Genomic DNA, 20,433 nt, shown 5'->3' with positions numbered 1-20,433 from the left:
CCTCTTTTTCTGTGTATGGGACCCAGACTCATGCCAGAGACTTGTGTTTTTTGGCAGAGAGGGGGGAATGACGTCGACAGGCGTGGTAATAACAATGAGAACACTATTAAGTCCAGACTACACAGACCCTGGTAGAAAAAAAAACTGTGGAGAAAAAAACTGAAGGGTGTGGCCCCAAAATATGAAATATATTTATTGAAAATGTGATACCTGAGGTGGGTTAATTGAAACTTTCACTTGAACAGAAACAAATGAAACCACATACTATGGTAGTGGAGTTTCCTGTGAGTCGGGGAGTGCGCACAGAGAATCCGAGCACTACAGTACATAGGAAATGACTCATAGGAGTTGAACTGTTAGCGTGGGTGTGTGCGCTATTAAAACAAGGCGCAGACTCCTCCGGGTGACTCACTCTGATGCTCGCTTTTCCATGCTGAAAACCAGCACGGATTGTTAATCAGATGAACTTTCGGGAATTGTGTAGCCGACAGCGAGCAGCTTTTTACCCGCAGACATCATGGCTTCAAACGCTCTCTGCGCGCTCTGCGGACTTATTATAGCGGCTGTGACTAATTTCCATGCTGTGAGCGCACAGAAAAGTAAGTAAAATATATTTTTTTCCCCAAACAAGGTTTCAAACAGAATGTAAAATCACGGCTTTTAAGAATTTCTCCGACTTGTTGCAGTGACTCGATCGTTTTTTCTTCCATTTCTAACTTTGTTTTGTAAGCAAATGTTGATGTGCTTGTTTTTTGTGAACACGGATTAGTCTGCTGGTCTGGTCTCCCTATAATGGAGTCAGATAGTGGGTCTGCTAACAGAGCCGCTTCCTTAACCAGCTGCATTTCTCACCGGTTCCGCATTCCGATCGCCTTATTTCACCCCATCCATCCATGCCCCTGGGTGAGAAGGACAGGCCACATGGAAAGGGTGCACACGGGTCCATTTTGCACAAAGATACTTTTTTTTTTTTTTTTTTTACTATCTCACAGAAACAAAAAAAGAGCTTTTGACTTTGTTTCCACAGCCCTCTGAAGTTTGGATATAATCCCAGTGGAGAACAACAGACTCAGATTGCAGTCTTGAATAATTACATGGGTTAGGACCATTTCCTCTGACATTAAAGTTACCAAATGCATTTTTATAAACAAACTGACCTCAAAAAATGTTTGATCTAGACCTTGTCAATGTGAAACAATCTCTACATCTGGGCATCAGCTGTTGGTCCACCCACCCCCTTCCAGTGTATGACAAAATACAGCACCCCCACACCCAAAAACACCCTTTGTCAGCCTAGGTGCTGAGATTTGCCAAGGTCTTTTTGTCATGAACACACAAACAGGCTCCAGACTTTTTCTTGCTTTCCAGATTTTACATGCTGAGCCATAAGAAACCTCTATGGCAATCAGATTATATGATCCCTGCAGCTTCTTACTTTTAAAATGCAATGCTGGCTAATGCATGTGTTGCCATTCATGAATGAGTGTAGTAACTCCTTGAAATAAAAAGTAAAAACTCCCACTGAAACTGGCTCAACAAATATTCTTATCAGTTTAACCAGCAGTTCCAGGTAGTTTAATTTGAGCATCATAAAGCTCCACTTGTCAGATGTGGTTTGGGTTTGGAGAGGTCAACCGGGAGTCAAGGTTCAGTTCCTTCCAGTGACTTTTTGAACCGGTGAGTGTGAGTCCAGCTGGACTTGATGGATGATGCAGTGCTGAAATCATCGGGCTTACAAGAACTGTGACACATTTTTACTGTGACCACAGCTATAAAATGAGTCAGTCCAGCTCTGCAGGCGGGTTGGCTGTGTAGGACGGAGAGTCTCTGAGGGCCTGGCCATGTGGCTGCAGCATAACCAGTGAGTTAGAGGTCAAAATGCCTCAAACATAACTTCTTGAGCAGGTGCCTTTTGGCTGCAGCTGGTTAATAATGACCTGTACTGACTGGTTGTAAAGTATTATGTGTCCTGTGTAATGTTACCAGCTCATACAACTCATGCAGAACAGCTTCCTGTACATTTATGACGTACACTTTGGAGCTCATGCTCATGGGAAACTGTACTGTAATTCTGGTTTTGAGGTTTAACATTTATTATGGATATATTCTGGTTGTGTGTGATGAGACAAACTGAGTGAATTTAAAATGTTTCTCAAGCAGTGGTGGATTTGGCCCCCTATCTCCCACAATCCCCAACATGACAAAGAATTAGCGTTTTCCCCCTCTTCAAGAGAGGAGATATTCCAACGATTTAGTTTTACACTTCAATAAAGTTAGAGGAAAGACCCATTAAAAGTCAAAATCAAAGTCACAGAGACCGAGATGTTCTGACTTTTAGTCACTGCATGGGTCAAAATCTTGAATCCTACATTTCCCATAATGTAACTTAATAGCATTTTTGTTAAAAGAAAAAAGTCTCAAATCCAAGCTGAGGTGAACCTGATGATATCACTATGACACCAGGATGTATGTTTGATTTCAACATCAACTAAATGTAACAATGACCCTCCGAAACAAAGAAATGTACTTTTTAATGTCGTCAACCAAATGGTTTATTAACATATAATATCTGAATTTACATTCAGAAACACCCATACAAAAATGTAACATATGTATATGTGTTGAATTTCCATATATAAAAGAATTTGTACATTACATGAGAAACCTGTTTAAAATTGGAAATATATCATATATTGACATATATGTCTAGCTAATAGAAACATGTATTTTAGTATGTCTGTTTATATTATAAACATATCTACATAAATATATATCCATCCCAAAACCTGTCAGTATATGTTTATTATATATGTAAATGTAAAAGAGAAACGTGTATGGTTAAATTTAAGAAGATTTTAAAAAATCATGTACAAACATATAGAATTTTAATGAGCATGTTGTTTTAACAAAGTTGGATTTGACTATGAGTATTGCATATATGTTATAGACTTATGTCTTCATATATCCAGAGGATGTATATATGTCATATTAATATATCCTCTTATACATTGCACATATGGTAACATCATTCTTGATATAGGGACGAACATGTGATGTATATATCATAAGTCATAGTATAGTGAGGCATAAAAATGTCATAGTGTGTAGAATGTCGTAAAAAGGTCATAAAAACATCATAGTATACTATGTCATAAAAATCAAACATCAAATTGAACATCAAAAAATGTCATAGTACACTAAGGCATAAAAAAGTGAAAAAACTTAATAGTAAGGCATAAAAACATCATATTATAATATGGCTAAAAAAGGTCATAGTATAGTAAGGCATAAAGACGTCAAAAAACGTCATAGCATCGTAAGGCAAAAAACTTCATGGTATTATAAGGCATAAAGACATCCAAAAACGTCATAGAATAGTAAGGCAAAAAACATCATGATATTGTAAGAAATAAAAACATCAAAAAACATCATATTATACTAAGGCATAAAACGTTGAAAAACGTCATAGTATAGTAAGGCATAAAAACATCAAAACACGTCATAGCATTGTAAGCAAAAAACGTCATGGTATTATAAGGCATGAAAACGTCAAAAAAACGTCATAGTATAGTGAGGCATAAAATTGTAAAAAAACGTCATAGTATAGTATATAGTATAAAAAGGTCAAGAAATCATCATAATATAGTAAGGCATAAAACGTTGAAAAACGTCATAGCATAGTAAGGCATAAAAACATCAAAAAATGTCATAGCATAGTAAGGCAAAAAGTGTCATGGTATTGTAAGGCAGGAAAACCTCAAAAAATGTCATAGTATAGTAGGGCATAAAAAACGTCAAAAAACTTCATATTATACTAAGGCATAAAACGTCAAAAAACGTCATAGTATATTAAGGCATAAAACGTTGAAAAACGTCATAGCATAATAAGGCATAAAAAATTCAAAAATGTCATAGTATAGTAAGGCATAAAAACAAAAAAAACATCATAGTATAGTAAGGCATAAAAACGTCAAAAAACATCATAGTATAATAAGGCATTAAATTGTCATAGTATAGTAAGGCATAAAACGTCAAAAAACGTCATAGTATAGTAAGGCATTAAATTGTCATAGTATAGTAAGGCATAAAAAGTCAAAAAACGTCATAGTATGATAAGGCATAAAAACACAAAAAAGCGTCATAGTATAGTAAGGCATAAGAAACTCATTGTATATTAAAGCTGCTTATAAGCTCCATTGCCAGGAATTGAACCCATGACCTTCTGTTCCTTTAGCAGCGGTTCTAACCACTGCACTACCATTGGATTAACCTATTGTTGTGACACAAAAACGTCATAGTATAGTAAGGCATAAAAATGTCAAAAAAGGTCATAAGGCATAAAAACATAAGAAAACATCATATTATACTAAGGCATAAAAACGTCAAAAAACATCATAGTATAGTAAGCATTAAATTGTCATGGTATAGTAAGGCATAAAATGTCAAAAAATGTCATAGTAGAGTAAGGCATTAAATTGTCATAGTATAGTAAGGCATAAAATGTCAAAAAATGTCATAGTATAGTAAGGCATAAAAACGTCAAAAAACATCATAGTATAGTAAGGCATTAAATTGTCATGGTATAGTAAGGAATAAAAACGTCAAAAAACATCATAGTATAGTAAGGCATTAAATTGTCATAGTATAGTAAGGCATAAAATGTCAAAAAATGTCATAGTATAGTAAGGCATAAAAACGTCAAAAAACATCATAGTATAGTAAGGCATTAAATTGTCATAGTATAGTAAGGCATAAAAATGTCAAAAAAGGTCATAAGGCATAAAAACATAAGAAAACATCATATTATACTAAGGCATAAAACGTCAAAAAACTTCATAGTATAGTAAGGCATAAAAACGTCAAAAAACATCATAGTATAGTAAGGCATTAAATTGTCATGGTATAGTAAGGAATAAAAACGTCAAAAAACATCATAGTATAGTAAGGCATTAAATTGTCATAGTATTGTAAGGCATAAAATGTCAAAAAATGTCATAGTATAGTAAGGCATAAAAACGTCAAAAAACATCATAGTATAGTAAGGCATTAAATTGTCATAGTATAGTAAGGCATAAAACGTCAAAAAACGTCATAGTATAGTAAGGCATTAAATTGTCATAATATAGTAAGGCATAAAAAGTCAAAAAACGTCATAGTATGATAAGGCATAAAAACACAAAAAAGCATCATAGTATAATAAGGCATAAGAAACTCATTGTATATTAAAGCTGCTTATAAGCTCCATGACCGGGATTTGAACCCATGACCTTCTGTTCCTCTAGCAGCCGTTCTAACCACTGCACTACCATTGGATCACCATGATTTGCCTATTGTTGTAAGACAAAAACGTCATAGAATAGTAAGCCATAAAAACATGAAAAAACGTAATAGTATAGTAAGGCATAGAAACATCAAAAATGTCATAGTATAGTAAGGCATAAAATTGTCATAGTATAGTAAGGAATAAAAACGTCAAAAAACATCATAGTATAGTAAGGCATTAAATTGTCATAGTATAGTAAGGCATAAAATGTCAAAAAATGTCATAGTATAGTAAGGCATAAAAACACAAAAAAGCATCATAGTATGATAAGGCATAAGAAACTCATTGTATATTAAAGCTGCTTACAAGCTCCATGACCGGGATTTAAACCCATGACCTTCTGCTCCTTTAGCAGCCGTTCTAACCACTGCACTACCGTTGGATCACAATGATTCGCCTATTGTTGTAAGACAAAAAAGTCATAGAATAGTAAGCCAGAAAAACATGAAAAAACGTAATAGTATAGTAAGGCATAGAAACATCAAAAATGTCATAGTATAGTAAGGCATAAAAACATCAAAAAATGTCATAGTATAGTAAGGCATAAAAACATCAAAAAATGTCATAGTATAGTAAGGCATAAAAACATAGAAAAACGTCATAGTATAGTAAGGCATTAAATTGTCATGGTATAGTAAGGAATAAAAACGTCAAAAAACATCATAGTATAGTAAGGCATTAAATTGTCATAGTATAGTAAGGCATAAAAATGTCAAAAAATGTCATAGTATAGTAAGGCATAAAAACGTCAAAAAAACATCATAGTATAGTAAGGCATTAAATTGTCATAGTATAGTAAGGCATAAAACGTCAAAAAACGTCATAGTATAGTAAGGCATTAAATTGTCATAATATAGTAAGGCATAAAAACGTCAAAAAATGTCATAGTATGATAAGGCATAAAAACACAAAAAAGCATCATAGTATAATAAGGCATAAGAAACTCATTGTATATTAAAGCTGCTTACAAGCTCCATGACCGGGATTTGAACCCATGACCTTCTGCTCCTTTAGCAGCCGTTCTAACCACTGCACTACCGTTGGATCACAATGATTCGCCTATTGTTGTAAGACAAAAAAGTCATAGAATAGTAAGCCATAAAAACATGAAAAAACGTAATAGTATAGTAAGGCATAGAAACATCAAAAATGTCATAGTATAGTAAGGCATAAAAACATAAAAAAACATCATAGTATAGTAAGGCATAAAATTGTCATAGTATAGTAAGGCATAAAAACATCAAAAAATGTCATAGTATAGTAAGGCATAAAAACATAGAAAAACGTCATAGTATAGTAAGGCATTAAATTGTCATGGTATAGTAAGGAATAAAAACGTCAAAAAACATCATAGTATAGTAAGGCATTAAATTGTCATAGTATTGTAAGGCATAAAATGTCAAAAAATGTCATAGTATAGTAAGGCATAAAAACGTCAAAAAACATCATAGTATAGTAAGGCATTAAATTGTCATAGTATAGTAAGGCATAAAACGTCAAAAAACGTCATAGTATAGTAAGGCATTAAATTGTCATAATATAGTAAGGCATAAAATGTCAAAAAATGTCATAGTATGATAAGGCATAAAAACACAAAAAAGCATCATAGTATAATAAGGCATAAGAAACTCATTGTATATTAAAGCTGCTTACAAGCTCCATGACCGGGATTTGAACCCATGACCTTCTGCTCCTTTAGCAGCCGTTCTAACCACTGCACTACCGTTGGATCACAATGATTCGCCTATTGTTGTAAGACAAAAAAGTCACAGAATAGTAAGCCATAAAAACATGAAAAAACGTAATAGTATAGTAAGGCATAAAAACAAAAAAAACATCATAGTATAGTAAGGCATAAAAATGTCAAAAAAGGTCATAGTATAGTAAGGCATAAAAACGTCAAAAAACATCATAGTATAATAAGGCATTAAATTGTCATAGTATAGTAAGGCATAAAACGTCAAAAAACGTCATAGTATAGTAAGGCATTAAATTGTCATAGTATAGTAAGGCATAAAAAGTCAAAAAACGTCATAGTATGATAAGGCATAAAAACACAAAAAAGCGTCATAGTATAGTAAGGCATAAGAAACTCATTGTATATTAAAGCAGCATATAAGCTCCATTGCCAGGATTTGAACCCATGACCTTCTGTTCCTTTAGCAGCGGTTCTAACCACTGCACTACCATTGGATTCACCTATTGTTGTGACACAAAAACGTCATAGTATAGTAAGGCATAAAAATGTCAAAAAAGGTCATAAGGCATAAAAACATAAGAAAACATCATATTATACTAAGGCATAAAACGTCAAAAAACATCATAGTATAGTAAGGCATTAAATTGTCATGGTATAGTAAGGCATAAAATGTCAAAAAATGTCATAGTAGAGTAAGGCATTAAATTGTCATAGTATAGTAAGGCATAAAATGTCAAAAAATGTCATAGTATAGTAAGGCATAAAAACGTTAAAAAACATCATAGTATAGTAAGGCATTAAATTGTCATGGTATAGTAAGGAATAAAAACGTCAAAAAACATCATAGTATAGTAAGGCATTAAATTGTCATAGTATAGTAAGGCATAAAATGTCAAAAAATGTCATAGTATAGTAAGGCATAAAAACGTCAAAAAACATCATAGTATAGTAAGGCATTAAATTGTCATAGTATAGTAAGGCATAAAAACACAAAAAAGCATCATAGTATAATAAGGCATAAGAAACTCAATGTATATTGAAGCTGCTTATAAGCTCCATGACCGGGATTTGAACCCATGACCTTCTGTTCTTTTAGCAGCCGTTCTAACCACTGCACTACCATTGGATCACCGTGATTTGCCTATTGTTGTAAGATAAAAACGTCATAGAATAGTAAGCCATAAAAACATTAAAAAACGTAATAGTATAGTAAGGCATTAAATTGTCATAGTATAGTAAGGCATAAAAACATAAAAAATGTCATAGTATAGTAAGACATAAAAACAAAAAAAACGTCATAGTATAGTAAGGCATAGAAACATCAAAAATGTCATAGTATAGTAAGGCATTAAATTGTCATAGTATAGTAAGGCATAAAAAGTCAAAAAACGTCATAGTATGATAAGGCATAAAAACACAAAAAAGCGTCATAGTATAGTAAGGCATAAGAAACTCATTGTATATTAAAGCTGCTTATAAGCTCCATTGCCAGCATTTGAACCCATGACCTTCTGTTCCTTTAGTAGCGGTTCTAACCACTGCACTACCATTGGATCACAGTGATTCACCTATTGTTTTAACACAAAAACGTCATAGTATAGTAAGGCATAAAAATGTCAAAAAAGGTCATAAGGCATAAAAACATAAGAAAACATCATATTATACTAAGGCATAAAACGTCAAAAAACGTCATAGTATAGTAAGGCATAAAAACTTCAAAAAACATCATAATATAGTAAGGCATTAAATTGTCATAGTATAGTAAGGAATAAAAACGTCAAAAAACATCATAGTATAGTAAGGCATTAAATTGTCATAGTATAGTAAGGCATAAAATGTCAAAAAATGTCATAGTATAGTAAGGCATAAAAACGTCAAAAAACATCATAGTATAGTAAGGCATTAAATTGTCATAGTATAGTAAGGCATAAAACGTCAAAAAACGTCATAGTATAGTAAGGCATTAAATTGTCATAGTATAGTAAGGCATAAAAAGTCAAAAAACGTCATAGTATGATAAGGCATAAAAACACAAAAAAGCATCATAGTATAATAAGGCATAAGAAACTCATTGTATATTGAAGCTGCTTATAAGCTCCATGACCGGGATTTGAACCCATGACCTTCTGTTCTTTTAGCAGCCGTTCTAACCACTGCACTACCATTGGATCACCATGATTTGCCTATTGTTGTAAGATAAAGACGTCATAGAATAGTAAGCCATAAAAACATGAAAAAACGTAATAGTATAGTAAGGCATAGAAACATCAAAAATGTCATAGTATAGTAAGGCATAAAAACATCAAAAATGTCATAGTATAGTAAGACATAAAAACAAAAAAAACGTCATAGTATAGTAAGGCATAAAAATGTCAAAAAATGTCATAGTATAGTAAGGCATAAAAATGTCAAAAAACATCATAGTATAGTAAGGCATTAAATTGTCATAGTATAGTAAGGCATAAAAACGTCAAAAAACATCATAGTATAGTAAGGCATTAAATTGTAATAGTATAGTAAGGCATAAAATGTCAAAAAATGTCATAGTATAGTAAGGCATAAAAACGTCAAAAAACGTCATAGTATAGTAAGGCATTAAATTGTCATAGTATAGTAAGGCATAAAAACATAAAAAAACGTCATAGTATAGTAAGGCATAAAAACGTCATAGTATAGTAAGGCATAAAATGTCAAAAAAATGTCATAGTATAGTAAGGCATAAAAATGTCAAAAAAGGTCATCGTATAGTAAGGCATAAAAACATAAAAAACTTTATATTATGCTAAGGCATAAAACGTCAAAAAACGTCATAGTATAGTAAGGCATAAAACGTTGAAAAACGTCATAGCATAGTAAGGCATAAAAACATCAAAAAATGTCATAGCATAGTAAGGCAAAAAGCGTCATGGTATTGTAAGGCATGAAAACCTCAAAAAATGTCATAGTATAGTAAGGCATAAAAAACGTCAAAAAACTTCATAGTATAATAGGGCATAAAAACGTCATAGTATAGTAAGGCATAAAATGTCAAAAAATGTCATAGTATAGTAAGGCATAAAAATGTCAAAAAACATCATAGTATAGTAAGGCATTAAATTGTCATAGTATAGTAAGGCATAAAAACGTCAAAAAACATCATAGTATAGTAAGGCATTAAATTGTCATAGTATAGTAAGGCATAAAATGTCAAAAAATGTCATAGTATAGTAAGGCATAAAAACGTCAAAAAACATCATAGTATAGTAAGGCATTAAATTGTCATAGTATAGTAAGGCATAAAAACAAAAAAAACGTCATAGTATAGTAAGGCATAAAAATGTCAAAAAAGGTCATAGTATAGTAAGGCATTAAATTGTCATAGTATAGTAAGGCATAAAAACATAAAAAAACATCATATTATACTAAGGCATAAAACGTCAAAAAACGTCATAGCATAGTAAGGCAAAAAGCGTCATGGTATTGTAAGGCATGAAAACATCAAAAAATGTAATAGTATAGTAAGGCATAAAAATGTCAAAAAAGGTCATAGTATAGTAAGGCATTAAATTGTCATAGTATAGTAAGGCATAAAACGTGAAAAAAACATCATAGTATAGTAAGGCATTAAATTGTCATAGTATAGTAAGGCATAAAAACATAAAAAAAAACATCATATTATACTAAGGCATAAAACGTCAAAAAATGTCATAGTATAGTAAGGCATAAAAACGTCAAAAAACATCATAGTATAGTAAGGCATTAAATTGTCATAGTATAGTAAGGCATAAAAACATAAAAAAAAACATCATATTATACTAAGGCATAAAACGTCAAAAAATGTCATAGTATAGTAAGGCATAAAAACATCAAAAAACATCATAGTATAGTAAGGCATTAAATTGTCATAGTATAGTAAGGCATAAAAACATTAAAAAAAACATCATATTATACTAAGGCATAAAACGTCAAAAAATGTCATAGTATAGTAAGGCATAAAAACGTCAAAAAACATCATAGTATAGTAAGGCATTAAATTGTCATAGTATAGTAAGGCATAAAACGTTGAAAAACGTCATAGCATAGTAAGGCATAAAAACATCAAAAAATGTCATAGCATAGTAAGGCAAAAAGCGTCATGGTATTGTAAGGCATGAAAACCTCAAAAAATGTCATAGTATAGTAAGGCATAAAAAACGTCAAAAAACTTCATAGTTTAATAGGGCATAAAAACGTCATAGTATACTAAGGCATAAAATGTCAAAAAATGTCATAGTATAGTAAGGCATAAAAATGTCAAAAAACATCATAGTATAGTAAGGCATTAAATTGTCATAGTATAGTAAGGCATAAAAACGTCAAAAAACATCATAGTATAGTAAGGCATTAAATTGTCATAGTATAGTAAGGCATAAAATGTCAAAAAATGTCATAGTATAGTAAGGCATAAAAACGTCAAAAAACATCATAGTATAGTAAGGCATTAAATTGTCATAGTATAGTAAGGCATAAAAACAAAAAAAACGTCATAGTATAGTAAGGCATAAAAATGTCAAAAAAGGTCAAAGTATAGTAAGGCATAAAAACATAAAAAACCATCATATTATACTAAGGCATAAAACGTCAAAAAACGTCATAGCATAGTAAGGCAAAAAGCGTCATGGTATTGTAAGGCATGAAAACTTCAAAAAATGTCATAGTATAGTAAGGCATAAAAATGTCAAAAAAGGTCATAGTATAGTAAGGCATTAAATTGTCATAGTATAGTAAGGCATAAAACGTCAAAAACATCATAGTATAGTAAGGCATTAAATTGTCATAGTATAGTAAGGCATAAAAACATTTAAAAAAACATCATATTATACTAAGGCATAAAACGTCAAAAAATGTCATAGTATAGTAAGGCATAAAAACGTCAAAAAACATCATAGTATAGTAAGGCATTAAATTGTCATAGTATAGTAAGGCATAAAAACATTAAAAAAAACATCATATTATACTAAGGCATTAAACGTCAAAAAATGTCATAGTATAGTAAGGCATAAAAACGTCAAAAAACATCATAGTATAGTAAGGCATTAAATTGTCATAGTATAGTAAGGCATAAAACGTCAAAAAACGTCATAGTATGATAAGGCATAAAAACATCAAAAATGTCATAGTATAGTAAGGCATAAAAACAAAAAAAACGTCATAGTATAGTAAGGCATAAAAATGTCAAAAAAGGTCATAGTATAGTAAGGCATAAAAACATAAAAAAACATCATATTATACTAAGGCATAAAACGTCAAAAAACGTCATAGCATAGTAAGGCAAAAAGCGTCATGGTATTGTAAGGCATGAAAACATCAAAAAATTTCATAGTATAGTAAGGCATAAAAATGTCAAAAAAGGTCATAGTATAGTAAGGCATAAAAACATTAAAAAAAAAAATCATATTATACTAAGGCATAAAACGTCAAAAAATGTCATAGTATAGTAAGGCATGAAAACATCAAAAAATGTCATAGTATAGTAAGGCATAAAAATGTCAAAAAAGGTCATAGTATAGTAAGGCATAAAAACATTTAAAAAAAATCATATTATACTAAGGCATAAAACGTCAAAAAATGTCATAGTATAGTAAGGCATAAAAACGTCAAAAAACATCATAGTATAGTAAGGCATTAACTTGTCATAGTATAGTAAGGCATAAAACGTCAAAAAACGTCATAGTATGATAAGGCATAAAAACATCAAAAATGTCATAGTATAGTAAGGCATAAAAATGTAAAAAAAGGTCATAAGGCATAAAAACATAAGAAAACATCATATTATACTAAGGCATAAAACGTCAAAAAACGTCATAGTATAGTAAGGCATAAAAACGTCAAAAAACATCATAGTATAGTAAGGCATTAAATTGTCATAGTATAGTAAGGCATAAAAACGTCAAAAAACATCATAGTATAGTAAGGCATTAAATTGTCATAGTATAGTAAGGCATAAAATGTCAAAAAATGTCATAGTATAGTAAGGCATAAAAACACAAAAAAGCGTCATAGAATAATAAGGCATAAGAAAACCATTGTATATTAAAGCTCCTTATAAGCTCCATGACCTGGATTTGAACCCATGACCTTCTGTTCCTTTAGCAGCAGTTCTAACCACTGCATTAACATTGGATCACAATGATTCACCTATTTTAGTAACAGAAAAAGGTCATAGTATAGTAAGGCATAAAAACATGGAAAAACGTAAAGAAAACGTCATGATGTAGTAAGGCATAAAAACGTCAAAAAATGTCATAGTATAGTAAGGCATTAAATTGTCATAGTATAGTAAGGCATAAAAACATGGAAAAACGTAAAGAAAACGTCATGATGTAGTAAGGCATAAAAACGTCAAAAAATGTCATAGTATAGTACGGCATTAAATTGTCATAGTATAGTAAGGCATAAAAACGTCAAAAAATGTCATAGTGTAGTAGGGCATAAAATGTCAGGAAACGTCATAGTATAGTAAGGCATAAAAACATGAAAAAACGTAATAGTATAGTAAGGCATAAAAACATCAAAAATGTCATAGTATAGTTAGGCATAAAAACATAAAAAAAACATCATATTATACTAAGGCATAAAACGTTGAAAAACGTCATAGCATAGTAAGGCAAAAAGCGTCATGGTATTGTAAGGCATGAAAACATCAAAAAATGTCATAGTATAGTAAAGCATGAAAATGTCAAAAAAGGTCATAGTATAGTAAGGCATAAAAACATAAAAAAAACATCATATTATACTAAGGCATAAAACGTCAAAAAACGTCATAGCATAGTAAGGCATAAAAACGCCAAAAAACGTCATAGCATAGTAAGGCAAAAAGCGTCATGGTATTGTAAGGCATGAAAACCTCAAAAAATGTCATAGTATAGTAAGGCATAAAAACGTCATAGTATAGTAAGGCATAAAATGTCAAAAAATGTCATAGTATAGTAAGGCATAAAAACGTCAAAAAACATCATAGTATAGTAAGGCATTAAATTGTCATAGTATAGTAAGGCATAAAACGTCAAAAAACGTCATAGTATAGTAAGGCATTAAATTGTCATAGTATAGTAAGGCATAAAACGTCAAAAAACGTCATAGTATGATAAGGCATAAAAACATGAAAAAACGTAATAGAATAGTAAGGCATAAAAACAAAAAAAACGTCATAGTATAGTAAGGCATAAAAATGTCAAAAAAGGTCATAGTATAGTAAGGCATAAAAACATAAAAAAAACATCATATTATACTAAGGCATAAAACGTCAAAAAACGTCATAGTATAGTAAGGCATAAACCTTGAAAAACGTCATAGCATAGTAAGGCATAAAAACATCAAAAAACGTCATAGCATAGTAAGGCATAAAAACGTCATAGTATAGTAAGGCATAAAAACGTCAAAAAACATCATAGTATAGTAAGGCATTAAATTGTCATAGTATAGTAAGGCATAAAACGTCAAAAAACGTCATAGTATGATAAGGCATAAAAATGTCATAATATAGTAAGGCATGAAAACGTCAAAAATCCTCATAGTGTAATAACACATGAAAATGTGAACGTTGTAAAAAAATGTGACTGTATAGTAAGGCATAAAAACGTTAAAAAACCTCATAGTATGAAAATACAGAAAAACGTCATGGTATAGTAAGGCATAAAAACTTCAAAGTAGAATAAGGAATGAAAACGTCAAAAATTGTCATAGCGTAATAAGGTTTAAAAATGTCTTAGTATATTAAGGAAGTGAAAACATCAAAAATCGTCATAGTGTAATAAGGTTTATAAATGTCATAGTATAGTAAGGCATAAAAAAATCAAAAAATGTCATAGTGTAATAAGACATAAAATTGTCATTGTATAGTAAGGCATGAAAACATCAAAAATCATCATAGTGTAATAATACATAAAAATGTCATAGTGTAGTAAGGCATGAAAACGTCAAAAAAACGTCATAGTATAGTAAAGCATAAAATGTTATAAAAACGTCAGTATAAATAAGGCATAAAAACGTTAACAAATATCATAGTATAAGGCTGTAGGGACATGTCTCTTCCATCCATATGCAAACCCATGTCCTTGTTATGACATCATCAGGGTTAGCTTTTCAAACTTCTTCTTTTTACAGGCTGACAAGTACTTCTCGTGACAAGTAAAATGAAATTCACGTGTAAAATCAGTTAAATGGCCTTTGATCAGTTAATTGACAACAAAAAACATTTATCAGCAACTATTTTGATCATAGTTTTTTCAAGCAAACAAAACAAAAGTTTTAGTTTCACAGTGTTCATGATTTTCTGCTTTCCTTTGTCATAAATGATACTGAACTGAAGCTTGATTAATGTCATCAGTGGTGGAAAGCAACTAAATACATAATTTCATCATCTTTTTGACTGCTTATCAAAAAAATTGCATCTAGTTAGGTTGGTTTCAGATGACTTGTTAGCAGAGACATCTCTCCTCTAAACTTCTCAGATGGTTTCATTTGAATATTTGTTTGAGGCTCAGAGAGGCAAATTATCCAAAAATGAACACAAATTTGTGAAGCAGAACTTTTCTTCTTCCCACCACCATTAATCATCATTCCTATCCCCTCACTCCTCTACCCCCATCAGATTTACTTTGTGACACACCAGAGCCACACAGCTACAACAGAAAAAAGCTGCTCACAGTATGCAAGGTTGCATCAGTCAGCCACAGGGGCCATTTTTCTAAATAATGAGTACTTTTTTAAACTTAAAGTGCATTTAGCTGATAATATGTATGTAATAAAATTTAAACAAGGTTTTAAATGCAGGGTTTTTCATTAATAGAATATTTTTACTGAAACATACTCCTCATCACAATAGACCATCTGTGAAATTAGACACAAACCTGTTCTGATTGTTTACACTGAGCAAAGAATGATGATCACCCTTTCATCTATCAAATATCTACAGATTATTTCCTTCTTTAATTTTTCTGTAAGTCCATCACGTCTGGTATTGTTTCTTATTAACCTTTGTGGTTTAGCACAGTTTCTGACAGTTGGCTTGTCAGCTACTGAGCTTGATTTCGCAATATTCATCAACTGCTCTAATTGTCACTCAAACATTCACAGTGTCCTGCACAGTCTTTTAAGTACTTTGGGTTTACGTCAAACTCGCTTCTCTGATAGTTTTGTTATTGCTCTCTGTGGTGATTAAAGCAGCCAGTTTGAATATGAAAGTTACCACAAATGATGACTCAATCTAGGCTCGACGTGGTTCTTTTTCCTAATGCTGGACACAAAAGAATTTGTTCATGCAAATACATGTGTGACACTGAAGAGGAAGCAAGACTGTTATCATTTTATCTATCAAATATCTTTAAACCATTTCCGTGTTACATTATCTGTCATGTGGTGATGTCTTGTGTTGTTTCTGTCATCTTATTAGGCTGACTTTGTGTTGTAATATTGTTTTGCAGAGCTTGTTTTTCAGCTTGATGTCACAATACTCTCTACTTTGTTCATGACCTCGGGGTATTAGTGCATTCTTACTTCTTAACCTAAGCCAGGATGTTAAACCTGCAGTGAAAACCACACACTATAAAAACACCAAACCGGTCTCTATACTGATTTTACTATTAGTGTTAACTGTGTCACATCTTCAGGCTTCTTCTTCACCATGTGGGAAGTGCACAGTTTTAATTGTCCAGCTGCCATAAAAAGAAAAAGAAGCTTTCCATTGTGTCCACAGGGGTAGACTTTTTGACAGTGTAACCACCGTCCGCCAACCTCTCTCTCACAGACACGGTTGTTCATTCTCTGGAAGTCACACGCACACACAGAATCAAAACAATTCAGCGGAAGCACTCTGTGAAGACACATCCTGCTCCTCTCGTACTGTTTGCCCGCTCATGCACTGAAAGTTACTGAGTAATTCTCTCTAATGCAGTTCGGTTGCATCAGAAGTCTGACCCAAAGGAATTTCCCAGATTCGTTTTTATAAGAAAAGGAAACCACAAAGTTTCTCACATGTCCTGCTCAGGTCAAACCTGCATTTACTGACTCCAGCTGAATTTATGGTTTATTTTATTTCATTAGTGTTAGGGAATTATGGTTGCTTGCTAAAGCATTTGCATGTGTCACAAATCATGTTTTCAAATATTAACTCCAGATCATAATATTTAATTGGCTTAAAACAGTATTAAATACTGTATTTCATAAACAATAAGAAATGTTTTGCCCTGGAAACACCAGGGCCCAGCTTTGACAAACTGTTTCCGGTGAAAGACTTATGAATTATAAAGTGTCATAATGACAAAGAGTTCATCTTTGATGTTTGTCTGTGTGCAGGTCAGTGTGGCATTTCAGAGTTTTGGAACTCAGACTTGGACGTTTGTGTGCCGTGTGCATCATGCAAGCAGTACCCAAAGACCCCGTCCTGCAACACATGTAAGACACTGGCTCAGAAACTGAGAATGTAAATGACCTCTGCCATGATTGGTTCATACATTAGTATCCTCTCTTTCAGCTTTGCAGTTTAAGTTCTTTTTGTTTTATCAACAGGTAAACCTGTGGAGGACACACCTGATGTGTGGAAACTGGCAGCCATCACCAGTTTCTCAGTTCTGGCCGTCGTGCTTGTCGGTGCTGCGTTGATAATCGGGGTCATGGTGCATCGACGCAAGTCACACAAGCGGCCTCTACGTGGTGAGTTTCTCTTAAACTTTTGTAACTTTTAAAAGTGATTCAGATTTCATTCTGAGGCAATGACACAGTATTTATTTGACCTAAATCACAAAGAATAGCTGTAAGTGACAAGAGTGTTCCATGTTCCTGAACTGAGACGCTGTAATCCACCACTGTTCAACAAAATAAAATTGCAGTGTCAAGTGTCCTCTTACAGCCTTAAAGGGCTCTGTCACCCAAGAAGATTACTTTTGTGTTAGTTTCTTGCACTGTGTGTCTCTGTGAAGACATGGAGGAAAAACCTTAAATGTGTGACATTCAAGGCAAACGGACGAGTTATTGATGACATTACTCTAAGGTCAAGTAATCTTCTAAAAATCTTTATTGCCCCTGGTGCAAAGCAAACATGTGCACACTGTGTGCAGTTCCTTTTTTTTGGTATGAAGCCTTTGCAGCTGTGTCACAAACCACAAGAAAAAGCACAGAAAATAGCTCTTATTGTGTGTTCACTTATGCTCAGAGACAAGTTGTACATGCACAGTAACTGCTGGGAAAATGATCATGTTTTTATTTTTTATTTTGTCATACAGAACCCATTGAAGAAACTGCAGGGCCACTTTATCAAGCTTAAACATTTCAGTAAGTATAATTTTCATTTTGGCATAACAAGGTTTAGATTAATATGTGAATTTGAATGAAAATCGGATCAGAGTAGATATGATTTAATTCAACCAGTCTGGAGGAAAACTATTTACAGAAAGTCAGTTCAAAAACGAAACAGGGCCAAAAATTAAAGGATATAAAAGTAAAATTATAGGATTTTATGTTTATGTTTGATGACTGAAACATTGTACATAACATGAGGACAAGTGATTAACAGTGTGCAGGATTTGGATTTGGTTCTTTCACAATTGATTTGGGATAAAAATGCTTGGATCTATCACCAACAAATATCAGATATCAGCAGCTTCAATCCAGAATGCCTTGATAAGCCCATAGTCAGGTCCTAATCAAAACATACTGTTAGTTGTAAATGAAACTTAAATTGTGTGTATTTTTAACATGATTTGAATGTAAAGAGAACTGAATTGTTGTCATGCCCTCCACAGCCTCATCTTCCTCTGGAAACAGATGTGACAGAACCAAGCAGCGACTGGCTCAGAGCCGGACGCAGGAACCTCTGGACCATGAAGTTTATACTCTGACTGCAGGGTATCTCTTGACCAGAATCGGACCATTTTAATTTATTAGACTGTTCAGTGAAGAGATGTGCTCAGTTCTCACGCTCAGTGTAGGTCCCACAGTGACCACAGGACTTACATCGAGCAACTCTCACACCTCCGTAGGAATAGTAACAACATTATACTAGAGTGGCATCTCTTTCAGATTCTGTGCCTTTATATTCCACCTAAATGAGATTTTGATCTGGACGACCTTTGTGGGTTTACAGATGTTTGATCCAGAATCAAGATGAAACTATAAATCCATGCTTCTGTTTTGTATTGTGCCGTTTTCCAGCAGGACTCCAATGAATGTAACACAGCTATTGCTGCCCTCTGGGCTGCAGTTTGATCCCCTGCTATTCTGAGGGGTTAGACGGGGTCTCTCTGTCAGTTAGTTACCACAACAGCCTCTTAAAGATAAACCACATGTGAGTAAGACATACTGTTAGGCACATCAAGGCCATTTGAATGTAGCTACTTGTAGGTGAAATGTATTCTAGCCTTCGTCCCTCTCAGTACCTCCATGTACCTGTTCTTTTAGTGGCCTGATACAGTGATGAAACTGTTGATTTAAGGGAGCAAACTGTACTCATGCACTGTTACCAGGTCTCCTGAGACCAATGCAGACCCTTTATTGCAGGTCATAACAATATTGTCTGTCTGTTTTAATGTTTTTAGTTGAGTTTTAGATGAGGCTAGCTCAATTTTTCAACCCCAGAATGCACGTTACCGTCCCAGCGTTCGTAGGACAGGATGTTTGAAACACTAGACACACAGACCCCAAACTGCTTACATGTGGGAATGTTGCAAGGAATGTACTGTAGTGAAGAAAATTACACCTACAGTGTTTTAGGTGGAGCTACACAATCACATTGCTTGCTGACTCTGACCTGTCCAATGATTTCAGATCTGCAACAACATGTCTAGATGTCTGTTTGTAATTTTGTGGCCATTCAAACCAGTGAGAAACATGGTGGGCAGGTTTGTTGTTTTTCGCTTTTTTTTATAGTACAAAATGTCTGTTTTTTCAAATCTTCAAACCATCATGCAGTATGTGAGTATTTGAGAATACTTGTGGTATTTTATCACTGACAATGTTTCAGGTCTTGTTTTGGATCTGTCTGCTTGTGGGTAAACTGCTTGCCCTGTGGCAGCAAAATTAGGGAATCATTTAAAATACAGATTACTTCATTTCTTTTTTTTTCAGATGTTTATATTATTTATTTTTAAGTATCTTGCAGTGTTGTGTTGCATCAACTGCGAGGGACAAGCACATTTTTAAAGGGACTCCAGTGAAGATTTTTGTTGAACTTCCACTAGGCCAGCCAATGATGTTACTGAGCAATAACTAACACTTTCTGCTTATTTCTCTTGCTTTCTTTTTCTAACTGTATATACTGTACATGCACTGGCTTCTTTTACTTAATGCAATCTTATAAACTGCTTTGTGTACCAAAAGTATTTTCACAATAAAACTGACAACTTTCAATAATAATCCGAGGTGTATTGATGACTATCAGTAGGACAAACATGGACAA

The 20,433-nt window shown here is 32.9% G+C and overlaps 1 protein-coding gene across 1 annotated transcript; it reads left to right on the top strand.

The window, feature by feature from the left end:
• Positions 1-313: 313 nt before the first annotated feature.
• On the top strand, positions 314-20,390 carry LOC130162620 (tumor necrosis factor receptor superfamily member 12A). The gene is made up of 5 exons (XM_056366391.1): positions 314-599; positions 17,337-17,435; positions 17,550-17,693; positions 18,263-18,311; positions 18,782-20,390. Exons 1-4 carry the CDS (start codon positions 518-520, stop codon positions 18,301-18,303), a joined length of 366 nt encoding a protein of 121 aa, XP_056222366.1. The 5' UTR covers positions 314-517; the 3' UTR covers positions 18,304-18,311; positions 18,782-20,390.
• Positions 20,391-20,433: the final 43 nt, after the last annotated feature.

Source organism: Seriola aureovittata, chromosome 21 (genome assembly GCF_021018895.1).
Source record: "Seriola aureovittata isolate HTS-2021-v1 ecotype China chromosome 21, ASM2101889v1, whole genome shotgun sequence".
NCBI classification, from domain to species: Eukaryota; Metazoa; Chordata; class Actinopteri; order Carangiformes; family Carangidae; genus Seriola; species Seriola aureovittata.
Note: the sequence above shows the minus strand (reverse complement) of the source record. Positions and strands in the feature narration are given on the sequence as shown.